This window comes from Protopterus annectens, chromosome 8.part0 (genome assembly GCF_019279795.1).
Source record: "Protopterus annectens isolate FY-2018-M chromosome 8.part0, PAN1.0, whole genome shotgun sequence".
NCBI lineage: Eukaryota > Metazoa > Chordata > Ceratodontiformes > Protopteridae > Protopterus > Protopterus annectens.
In genome coordinates this window covers 1,787,280,230-1,787,293,548 of record NC_056741.1, presented here as the reverse complement: position 1 = coordinate 1,787,293,548, position 13,319 = coordinate 1,787,280,230, and the positions used below count along the sequence as shown (strand labels likewise).

General features: G+C 34.9%; 1 protein-coding gene across 1 annotated transcript in view; it reads right to left on the bottom strand.

Moving 5' to 3' along the window:
* Positions 1 to 6,777: 6,777 nt before the first annotated feature.
* Positions 6,778 to 13,319, bottom strand: part of LOC122809644 (estradiol 17-beta-dehydrogenase 2-like) — a 154,401-nt gene continuing 147,859 nt past the window's right edge. The window contains exons 4-5 of the mRNA XM_044081289.1: positions 9,520 to 9,657; positions 6,778 to 8,899 (exon numbers count right to left, since the gene is read on the bottom strand). Coding sequence (XP_043937224.1) covers positions 8,559 to 8,899; positions 9,520 to 9,657 — 479 coding nt within the window. The 3' untranslated portion in view covers positions 6,778 to 8,558. The remainder of the gene's footprint in view (positions 8,900 to 9,519; positions 9,658 to 13,319) is intronic.

Sequence of the window (13,319 nt, the reverse complement as noted above, 5' to 3'; positions counted from 1 at the left end):
CAGTTCCCTTCATAGTAATTAGGTAATAAAGAAATCCTCCAGTGCCAAATAAATGCCATCATTGGTGATGTTGATCTAATTCTTAGATACCTCCACAAAAAATCTCCATTTTTGAGGAAGTGAAGCATTTTGGAGAAATACAAATGGTTGTCCAAGATTACAACCCCCCCCCCACACACACACACCACCGCCACCCTTGTCAGGCTCCATAACATGCAGAGTCTGGTCATTTGACAAACTTTGCAGCAAAATCCTCTCCTCAAATGTAAGGTTGTATGAAGTATTTTTTTTTTCTAGAATACCACTGTGTTGTGCTTTTTCCACACAACTGCTCAAACAACCCTATTGCTGGTATAAGGGGAGGATTTGTTTATTACCTATGATTTACTAACGCAGATGAGGGATTTTTTGGTGGTTGATGACCCTAGGGTTCAGGGAATTTTCCGAATCCCAAAGATACATAAATCAGTGGACAGCACCCCCCCCCCCTTAGACTAATTGTTGCTTCTGTGGGTTACAAGACAGAACCCTTAGCTAAACTTGTTGATTTTAAATTAAAATCTTTTTCTGAGCGGGAAAAAACATCCCCTTAAAGATTCTTGGCATTTTTTACAGATTTTTCCTGATATGATTTTCTTGCCTAAAAGCTTGTTTGTCACCATTGATATTAAAGACTTTTTTTCGGTTATTCCCCATGATGAAGGTTTGGAGTATTTTTTTGAAGCCATGGCATTAGGCACCTGCTTGGATATTTCAGGGATTTGTCTCATATACCAAAGTATGGAATTGGTTCTTAAGAATAATTTTGCTTACTATGAAGGGAAATTTTTGAAAAAGCACAGAGTTGTTGTTTGCCAATATGATCCTTTGGTTTTGGGAAACCTCTAAAGTTTTTGATTCCCCTATTCTTTTCCAAGATTGAGACACTTTGACAAACATTCCATTCATTTTCTTGATATTACTGTTTAGAAGAACCTGTTGGGTGGTCGATATGAGTCCAACATATATTGTAAAGATACATTTTCTAACGCTTATCTGCATTATGACAGCCAACATCCCTTTTGGCAAAAAGGGAATTTGGGCAAGGGGCAACTGATAAGATTTAGTAGATTGGTTTCCAATAATCAAATTTTTAATCTGGAAGCTATCAAGCTATGTAGTCTTTTTAAAGAAGGTAGGTATCCACCCAACTTGTTGGAAGATTTGCATAGCTGGATAGCAGGGAATAGACATACTAACTATGGTCCTTTGCTGTGTCCTTCAAATAGGATGATGACAAAATTACGAATGTGACAATTGATTCATCTCCAGTTTTTGTCATTCAGCTTAACAAAAATGTTTTTCTCCTCAAAAAAGTCATTGAATGTCATTGACAAACTGTTTTGGGGGCTTTTGAGTTGATTAATCAGTTTGAGGAATATCCAAAATTTCTGTATAAGAATTATAGAAATATGAAGGCAATTTTGGAAAAGAACAAAGACATACTTAGTAGTTTGAATAGAAATTTGGGTATGAATTGTTGTAGTACCTGCAAGCAGTGTAGGTTTATACTGCAGGGCACACACCTGCTTGTCTCTTGTTTTCCTACTGCCATCTCAGTTAAAGGAAGTTTTAATTGTAATACTAGAGGGTTTTTTATATAGTGCTATGTTCTTCCTGCTCTGCATTTTACATCGGCAAGATGGTGTGACCACGTAAAACATGGATTGAACAACACAACTATGCAATCAGCAAGGTGAACAGTGTTATTGCCTTGTACAGACATTCAGTGCAATTCAGGGATTTTTAAAAAATTGCTTTTTGTGTCTTGGAAAAAGTCATAAATTCTCCTGGGGGATAACTGGGAACTTGTATTGGAGCAAAGGACACTATACTGGCACTTTCTGATCAATGCATGTGCTCCCCAGATATTAATGACATTATCTCAGTCAAGCCCATTCTGTAGATTAAAGCTATTAGTTTTTTAATGTAACTTCATATATTAAATCCTTTTAGTTGTGTCATATATAATTACGTATATTAAATGTATTACCTTTTTGAGACTTTATATTGTTCGACGCCTTAGCAGTTATTTAAATGGAGAAAATCAAAGGAAACACTGTTTCTGATGAGGTTCCAGCTGTGAGGAATGAAAGCACATAACTGTTAATTAAAGATCCAACCTGGCAATTAAAGATCCTTGAGTGAATACTGGTACAACGTTTTTCAGATTGTTTTTATTGTTCGTTTTGGATGCTGTGTGGATTGCTGGTTTTCCTGAGTTTATCATGCAATAAGCAACTGAGCTGTGTTGTTGTTTCATACAGTATTTTATCTTCTGATATTCAGACAAACCCCTGCTATTGTTGAAGCCTATGTGACAAGAATCTAGTATAAAATGTATCATCTTAACAAGGCACCCACAGCTGTAGAGGAAAGAATACAATGTGAAGCATATAATCAACAATACACAAACTATGTTTAAGGTGCAAAAGACACATACACAATATCAGATACATGTGATTTACAGCATATCAAAAATACCTGCATATTCGTAGTCAGACTGGAGATTGAATAGTCACTTGGAAAATCTGAAGTGTCTGCTTGTCTTGATAAAACAACAAGTGTGGCTTGATAAGGAGGTGCTCATGAGACAAGGACTATGGTGGCAAACTTTGATTGTTTTGCTGCAGCAACTGTAACCAAACCCCGGCCATAACCCCCAAAGAGTAACCAGCTCAGTCAACCCCAACATTACCAGACACTGCTATTTCAAACTGCTATGCTTAAATGATCAAAGCTTATGCATCAAAATAACCAAAGTACACACCTGGCTACATCTCCACTACCCAGACATATAAGCCATAACTGAATCTTGTCTAAAAACTCATATCGCCAATAAAAAAAGAGAGTGCTCCATGGATTATGATATACTAAGAGCCAACTGCAAAATTAGAAAACCAAGTAGTATAGCGTTCATGCATTCTAACCACTTAGATTTACAACCGTACAGCAAAAAAGTACGTCAGTATCCTGCAGCTAAACAAAAATTAGTCTCTATATTTCAGTATTGTACATTCCTACTGCTAATAATATTACTCTGTAAAACATCATCTCATATTTCTCATCCAGCATCTCTCAAGAAACTAATATAATAATAATAATAATAATAATAATACATATCTGGTAACCAGGTACGTTCACTGGACACACAGTCCCTTTTCAGGAGTGATCCCTGGAATAATGTCTTGATTAAGTGACTTGCTCTAGGTCACATACCAAGTAATTGAGAGATGAGGGAATCAAGCTCTGTACCACAGGAAGTACAGCTCACAGCCTTAGGCCTGTGCATCAACTGCCAGACTCAGTATGAGACACTACTATAGATTACTTCAAATATAACAAGGCCCATTCATCACAATCATTAACTCCCAGTCAGTTAACTGCCCAATAGACTCATGTAATGCATACTTGATTGGATAGTAACTACTAAACCAGAAAACATCCAAGACAAAATGCTGTGAAGCTCAATAACTGCCCACCTCATTACCCTCAGTTTTTGACAATGTACTTAACTACCAGTCCCCCATGCTATAACCTAATCCATAATCTAACTAAATTCAGTCAACAATTACTCTCAACGAGTATACAATAATGCAACTGGAATCCCCTAAACCATCTTCTGACAATATTCTCTTAAAAATCTTTAATACCCATGCTCTTATTAGGAAAAAAGTGTCAAAATTAGGCCAGCTCTATGACTTATCCATTTTTGTTAAGCAACTCATGAACACTAAAAACTGAGAATGAAAAGTATGGATTAACAATAAAATTTCTCTCAAATTTCATCCCTGTAGTGATGTATGTGAGTGCTAAAATCTTAGTACACTATAACAAGAAAAAATACTATTCTAATCTACATTTCACTCCATGCAGAAATTCTAAAAGTTTTTGAACTGCCTTAATCAACCAGATAAAGCTATAAACAGCCTGTTGAAATCTAGCAAGGCAAGTCAATCAAATCCTAGGTCAACACACATGCTGCTTCTAGTATAGCCATTGCATTTAAGGCCCACTTCATCAGTGCAGCAGCCTTACTCATTAAGAAAGTCCTTCTGAAAAATAATCCTCACCCTCTACTGCCATTTCCAATCTACATTTCTTCTCCTCAAAGCCAGTCTCTATATCTATCAAAACTCCTGAACATATTCCACCTCCCCAAACAACCGACAGTGTCCTGACAGAATACCTAAAACTGGCTGCCAATTATTTCAACTCCCATCTCATACAAGCTGTTTCCTCTTCAATAAGTAACTTTTCACTAGCTTTTCAACTCCTACCAAATCTACAAAACAGTTTTATAACTTCTCCCTGTAGCCTGTCTTCACCTCAATAATTACATTACTTTCACTTAAATTAAAACCAACTTCCCAACAGATGATAACATGCCAGCCAAATATATCAGTATGGCAGTAGAAGGCTTAGCCTAGCCTATATCTGTTGTTATAAACCACTCTATTCCTATACTTTACTTTTCTGTAACTATGATCTTGCATATTAATAATGCAATCCCCCACCCCCTTTTGCACTCAATACTGTAGATATTTTAAGCATGCTACTATGGATTTCTGTCAATATTTAACTCTTGATCTCCTTCTGTTTTTGTACTACTGTTACAGCTACTACTACTGTTACAACTCTTCTACAACTGCATATCCTCACTACCTCCTCTACTACAATGCCTCTTTTTATTACTTTTCCTTCTTTGACAGCTGCTACTTGTCATAGTCACTTAGACATATAGTCGGTGTTGAATCTGTCTTCAATATATTTCATATACAGTTTATACTCATGAAAGGTCTGCTATAATAGCTTTGTATGTTTTTCTCTCACCAAATATATTTTTGGAGCTTTTCTCAATAGGCCTCCAATGAAAAGGAGTCTTACATGACCCTTTTGGACCTTCCAGGTAACCAAATGCAAATAAATTAAAATTAATAAATAAATAAAACAAACAAATATATAAATAAATTATTATGGAACCTAGATGTAGTTGTATTTGTCAAATAGGTCACAGGTGCTCAAATGGAACAGTGAACTCTCATCATTTCTTCCTGTTTCAGTCAGTACAAGGTGAGCAAGTACAACTCTACCTGTGCAAAATAACTTTATATAATTGGCAAGTATAGTTTCTAAAGTTTTTTTTTTACCCCAAAAATTATTGAAAAAATGATTCACAAAAGATAAATACATAAAACTAAATGCACTACTCAGTTACTTATTTTAAAAATAATAAAATTAATTAAACCATACACATACATTGAAAACAAATATCTGAATTAAATATAACTATCTGCACTTAGATCTATATCCAGCCTGTGCGGTTTTACTGTTTTTTTTTATATTGTTTTGAATGCAGGCAATGTGTGTGTATTTATGCACTACTAACAAATATTTTCACAGTTTGGTTGACTCCTTAATGAACAAAAAGGTAATAATTACAGGGGTTAAGTATAACAAATAACTTTCATCAATTTCTGTTATCCAAACTTTTAACTTATAGGTACTAGATGAGGAAGGATCTAACTTGAAGTGTGATGGGTAGCAATGTGTTATTTTAGTTGATATATTCAGTCATTGTTTCATTTCCTTTAATCCTGTCTGAGTATATTTGACTTACTCTTTTCTTATACATTACCAGAAGCCATTGCTTGTACCAAAGCTGAAGCCTGAACTGCTTTTTGCTGAACAGTTGCAGAATAGGTAATAATGTAAATGCCATTCTGGATGAAAAATAGACATTTTAAAATGCTGATTATCATTTTAAAAAGGGTTTTTCTGTATCACAAATAGCCTCTGACATCCTTAATGCAAGGCACTTCAGCATATGTGCCCAAAACGTAATATAGTCAATGCTGAGGTTGCTGTATCTTGGGAGAAAGGGGATTTCCCCCATGCAAATTGCAGTTTTGACGAATCACATCACTTGCTGTTTCTGTCTTAGCTAAAATGGTGGGGAAAATGTCAACAAATTTTAACTGTCAGAAGTGAATCACCCAATCCCAGATTCCTGAAGTTGCCACTCCTGGCACATTTTACTATGTGCCACCTTTTCCATGAGACTGCAGTTGTGTGGGCCATTTTTTGTTACCATTTTTAAGGGTTCTTCTCTTTCCCCCCATGGCTATTGACATAGAGTTAATATGTATAAGTAAGGGGCATAGGGAATAAAGTTCCCTCCTGAGGCAATGCAGAAAACAATGCTTAATCTTATCTACTCCGCAGTTCTGTCCAGCACATTGTTTGATGACTTTGACTTGTGCAGTTTGCCACCTGTGTGGTTACTTGATGGACATGTAGTGGATCCATACTGCTACCACACAAAATCCCTGCTCCCCGGTAAGAAATTTGAACTATAAATACTCTTCATTCTTCTTCACACAAAAACAGCCTTCCTAGCTTCAGTGCTTAAACTGCCTCCATACAGTGTCCCACTCAGACTGTAATTTAAACTAGGGAAGTTTTGCTTATATAATACTGCACCAGAAAACTGAGTATAAAATACTTTCATTAATACAGATTCATTGTAATTAAAGCTAGTACTGCAAGATCTTTTAATATCAAAAATGCCTGTTCTGCAAGCAATATAATGTAGCAACAAGTATGCTTATTCAACAAATGGATTTCACAGTCCTATCTAATGACAGACATAAACCCCTCAAATGTATAATAAAATGAAATGTCAGACAATCGTGTTACTAGATTAACTCTCTAAATAAAATGACACATGACAGTCTCATTAATTAAAAAAAAATATTTAATGTCAGAAATACTGAAATTAATATACAGAGAATTCTAAAACACCTATAAAATTGTATGTTCAGGCACATTAAAACAAACTTACAGGTCATTATTTGCAGTAAATAAATGTATGTCAATGTCTACCAAAGCAGAACAAATTATCTTCAAGATATGGGCCACATGAATATTTTAAATTACAATAGGATATCTAATTCTTCTCTGTGCATATAGTACAAGGTTTAGAAATATTTCAAGTTGTTATAATATATATAACTGTAATATTAAATGCTTCTTTGACAGATAAAAATAGTTCACATACCTTTCTATAATTTAAAATATTCTTTCAATAAGCACAATAAGGATAAAAAGTATTTGTTTTCTAGGATATCCATCAATTAGCATTTCCAGTAATCAAGTAACATTGCTTAAGCATTTTCATGCACTAAAGACATTTGCAGTCCATGCCATTCCATTAAATATTTATGAAAAGTTGGAAATATAACTGTAACTGTTAAAAACACACTGATGTTCCAGTTTTTGAAAAGTAATTATTTTACAAACAATTGAGAGTCACAGGAATATTGAAAAACGAAACGTATTATGAAAGTGCTTCAGTCAATTATTTGGCATGTACTTGTATGTTATTGTTATTATCATTAATCAAATTTTAGCTATAAATGTTAAGATCAAAAGTTAATTCTACAGTTGCTATTCAGCAGCAAATATGTGTAGGAAAACATGATATAAGATGATAGGAATAATATGAAAAAAATCACTATACAGTCATTGCATTCAAAAATATACAACAATGTAGCAGATGTGGTGCATGCAACTGTGCTAATTAAATAAATGATCACTGGAAGAAGGGGGAAGGAAGAAGGGATAGGTGTGGATTTTATTATCATGATTCCAATGATAAATTATACACCCGTTGTTGTAAGGCAGTAACTAAGGCGAATATATACTTTGGTCCACTACTAGTAAAGTCCAGTGAGACAAGGTTCATAATCATTTGGGATGGGAGGGTGGCCTAATGGTTAAGGTGTTTGCCTTAGAAACACACGGTGCAGCGTTTGAGTCTCACAAGGGATAATTGGCTAGGCTTAAAATGGCTCGCAAGGGCAGTTAGCTTAGTACTAATCTATGAACCTATTTATTTGCAGTGCTACCCTTATCGGAATATTGGATCTAGAGACAGACTTTTGAAAGTTCTCCAAATGAACTCAACATTGAAAAAAGGTGGAGGTACAACTAGAACTATAAACATAAATTGAAAGCACTGAATATGCAGTTCCAAAGAAAAGAAAAGTAGGCCTTATAATGGCATGTCCTAAGGAGTCCTTAAAATTAAGGGGAGGCTAGAATTTGACTTCAAAAACTGGAAGAGAGGCAACAGGATATGGTGGGGTGAGTGGGGTTGACCTTTTTAAATCGGAGATGAGGAATATGAATTTAGAGTGAGAGCAGATGGGTTGCAGATATTCCTTCTTAATTGGGTTGTGGAATGCAGAAAGTCTGGCTAAGAACAATAATATGAACAGCCCACCTCCCTACCATTGTGCAGAACCCTTTATAATGCATCATATATTCAGTACTCCAAGAAGTTAGTCTGAAGGTTAAAGATTATATTATTCACTAATTTCATTTTATTTCAACAATGGCCAACTTAAGTATCAGGTAGTGGCACATGACGATATATAGATTTAGGAGAGTAAATCATGGAAATCATTAGACCCTTTGGAATTTAGAAACCATTGAATTTTGAAGTACCTCTCTGTTTAGTATTTCCTGTTTGCTGATGGAAGCAGTTGACCCTTGCTTAGCACTGAATCCATAAACACACTAAAGAACCACCGAGGGCAATAGTGGTAAATAAATGGAAAAATAACAGTACCTTTTCCTGGAAAATATTCATGACTGGGTTTTTCTGCCAGTAAAGCATGGTGAATATCATTCACCACAAGGCTGAGATCTGAAGAGCATGTTGTCATAGAACTGTCCATTATGTCCTTCCAGTTAAATATGTAATCCTGTCCATATTCGCCCACCACATCCGGTCGGACATTTTCAGTAATTTTCTTTATTTGACGATTCCATTCTTCATCTGAAGCAAAAATATCTACACATTGAGATAAACATACATTTTGTGTTTATTATATTTTATTCTATGTTTCCTTGCTTTTTTATTAAATAACTTTCATTTAGCTAGCTCCTACTCTATTTTTATTCTCTATGAAGATTTAATGGCAAAGGCACCACAAAAGAAAAATAAATGTAATGTCTTTCCATTTGGTCAGTAGATACCAAGGAAACTGTGTTTTTAAGTGTCTGTTGATATAGTGACTCATATGTATTTCCTTATCTAGTAGCTATCTATGAATTATCCCTTCAAATATGAAATGCCCATACCAGTGCAACATTTAATAACTGAAAGAATTGTGGAATGAATATTATTCAAAAGCAATTTCTTGCTATTTCTTATAACAAGTGATACAAGTACTTAATATGCTACAAGAGCAAAGACAGTGCCAGCTTGTTGCATAGTCTTCCTAAAATGGCTGTATGCCTTTATGAACCCTCATCAGGTCCCAGATTGGTCTATAAAATACTTTTACTAGTGTTTTCCACTAGGGAATGTATGCTAACAGCTGAGAAATAAATCTTATTCAGAATGAGCATTTGAAAGGATGCTAAACCTACCAGGCTTTAAATAATGTCCAGTATAATTCAAGTACTCACTTGTTTTAAAACCTCCTGGTACTATTGCTGCAACTTTGATGCCCCATTTGGATAATTCAAGTCTCATTGTTTCAGCATATGTATACATAGCTGCTTTAGAAGCACTGTATGCTGCGTAACCTCGGAATGGAACATGTACTGCAAACACATCAAAACAAAACAGAAGAACTATGTAAAAATTACTCAAGAAGCTTTCACAGCCACTAAAACACAGCTTTGTAACTCATAACTCACATTCAACCCCCCCCAAAAAATGCTGCTTTTTTCCCCAAACCTTTTTCACATGAAAGAAAATTTAAATCTTCTCTCTCATAATAATCATACCTCTAAACTGTCCAGCTTTTCCAAGAAAATTCAGATTTGTGCCTCATATTTTGTTCTGTTCCTCATAAAATTTGTGTTTTTTTTGCAAATAATTTGGGACTGATTTCAGTAAATAATGTTAATCATTTGAGTTTCAGACCTCACATCCCTCAGATAAATGCATGGTAATTTAAAACCTGTTATTATAAATTTATGAGAGCAATATTTAAAATCTGTCCCTATTTTTGGTCCTCTGCCCCTGATTATTTTTGGTTTTGTCCAGGTTCCTTGTCCTAAGAGGTTGAGAGGTATATTAATAATACAACCATTACATTCAGTTCTCATAGGAAATTATTAGGGATGATTGCGGATGATAATCTTAAATTTGGCCAGCATATGCAAAATTGCACTAATGAAAAAAGAAAAACATACATCAAAAACAAACAAAAACTTTCTCATCAGCGCAACTAAAACTATACTTGTCAAGACTTACCTCCTCCCCTCATTACTTTATGGCCCTCCCGTCCTTACTAACCTCTAGGCATTACAAAAAGCAGAACCCGAACAATGCTATAATAAAGTATCTAAACTTGCAGCAGATACCCTTTTCAGAACTTACCACTATAAAGCACCAAAAGCCTAAACTGGTTAGAACTATTCCATTAACTAACACATACACAGCTTCGTACCACCTATCAAATCATCCAGCATCTATCTACTTCCCCAATACTTAATAACATTCTACATGATTGCGTTCTCACTAGGTCATTACAATCCAGTGACCGAAAACTCTTTTCTGTCCACAATCATATCAAATCTGCTGGGCATGGTCTGTACTCATACCATGTTGTTAAGGCCTGGAACTCCTTACCTGTATCCATCAGGTCAATGCCTTTCTGCCCTTCCTCCCACAAGTCCTTTAAAAGCATTCTGAAATATATCCTAGCCAAAATCTGTCTCTGTTCTTCCTCAACCCCAGAATAAACTATAGCTTTAAGTATGAGCAAGTACCTCTTTATACCTTATGCGTCATTATTCCCCTTTCTTCACTCACTTCCTTACTTCAGTCAATTTTCTTACCTGACCCTGTATCTAAATAAGCCATAACCCTGTTTATTTCTATCACTTCATGTTGCCATTCTTGATTATATTATAATTAACTAACATTTAATTTCCCTAACTGGTTAAAATTTCTGTAAATATTAAATCATTGTCATAAAAGTTATATCTATGTTTTGCCAATGTTTTCATGTCTAATTTGGCATAGATATTTTTGTATTATTTCTGAAGATTGTAAAATGATTGTTCTTAAAATATTTTTGTAATACTTTGGAGCTGCTCTTCCTGGGCATCCGCTGAAAATGGACATCTACTCAGGCAGACTTTCCTGGTAATCAAATGTCAATAAATAAATATATAACAAAAACAGCCCAAACCAATAGTGGTAACGAAATAACCAAAAATGTATAAACAACTGAAATACTCCACAAGGCAATTGGGCAGTGAAAACAGAAATAATCATGAGGCACTTTAGCACAATAAAATTTTAATCGCATGCTTTTGTCCCAGTGGACTTTATCAGAAAACTAAGAAGAAAAACTCTGCAGCTATTTATACACAGATAAAGCTTGTTAACAGTTCATTTAATCAACAATTAAGTAACCACATTAACTAATAAATGTGTTGATAATCCAAGTCCACTGGGATGAAAGTGTGTGATTAAAATTTTATTGCACTAAAGCACTTCATGGTTATTTCTGTTTTCACTGTCCAATTACCTTGTAGAGTGTTTCAGTGGTTAATAAATAAATATATATGGCAAACGTTTACTTAGTCCATATTATTAAAGGCTAGACTGGCAGGACATACTCTATGACTTTAGATAGTGAAACAGCATGTTTAGAAGTCTAATAATTCTTCTTTCGGCTTTTCCCGTTTAGGGGTCACCACAGCGGATCATCTGTCCGCTCATGATTGGCAGTGGAGTTTTACGGTATCGAGTTGCCTGTCCAGTGCCCAACCTTCCACAAAAGGCACCTACATGCACACACTCACACCTAGGGCCAATTTAGAGTGTCCAATCCACCTACTGTATGTCTTTGGGAGGAAACCAGAGCACCCGGAGGAAACCCACGCAACCACAGGGAGGACATGCAGACTCTGCACAGAAGGCACCCCAGCCGAGAATTGAACTGGAGAACCTCTTGCTGTGAGGCAGCAATGCTAACCACTGCACCACTGTGGCCACCTGTTTAGAAGTCTGATAATAATAGAAGAAATTTAAAATTTGAAAATGCAGTACTTTTCTCAAACTGCAAAACAGGATTAAAATGTTTCAGTTTATTTATTTATTTCTCTATCTGTCTAGTTACAAGTGTAAAATAATAATCTATATCAATCACCAAATGCAGGCTCAGCACAGAAATAAGAAGAGATACAAATATTTAATTACTAAGCAATATAGATGTTTGTTTAGATAAGTGCTGCAAAAAGTCTAAAGTTAAAACTATTTACATTCACCGCACTTTCATTATATATGAGTAAATGAATAAATGCAAAGTTGCTTTTAATGAATTATTAGATGAGTGTAAAATCAGGGAAGGTTAAAAATCATTTGAACATGCTAAAGGAATTATAGATCAAATGACAAAGAAACAGAGAGAGAGTTGTCCATATAAGTAACAAGGTTTCTTCCAACTATGTCTGACTAAAGAGTAATACCATTTATAACAAATGGGATGGGACCATTTTTTTTTGACAAATGCTACTGTGCTGCACTTTTGTGCATTTAACTTCAGACTATTTTTGCTATACCTGGTATGTACATATTTCAGCCCAGTGAATAAATAATGTATAAGTTGTTTTGCAATAACATGCAAAATTGAAGTGGTGGAACTGCATCCAGGTGGATTTCAGATATTGCAAGGCAAAGCACTACTGAAAATAAGCAACATGATGGGTATCAGATTTTATACTTCCTTTATAATTTAGTAATTCAGAAAATGCAACAAGAGCTAAAGATAGCATTAAAAAGAGATAACACATTGCCTCATATAAGGAAGTAGCCTAGTGAATCATTCAGCTTTTAACAGTTGGTTTATTTCCATCTGCAAGTAAGGAAATTTGGGCCAACATTTTAGAATTAAACAGATGACTATATAGAAGATATCCTGCTAAGCAATAAAAGCAACTTGAAAATGGAGAAGGTGCTGAGATTTAATGGATAATATGAGTTTAAGCTTAACTAGGGGGAAAGATTTGTGGAGAAATACTTTGAATTAAAATCAGAACTTAAAAGAAAAACATGAAAATGGTCAAAAAGGAAAACATTCATTGAAAGAGGGGAGCAATATGTCCTGAAGGCAGATGGATCTAGATAATCTTCTAATATAAGAAAGGAAAGTAAACTACTGAATAAATTTGCTGAGGAAAGTTCAGTTCAGAAAGTTAAGAAACCAATGTACTATAGATAGGAGTAAGAAATAAATGTGAAATAC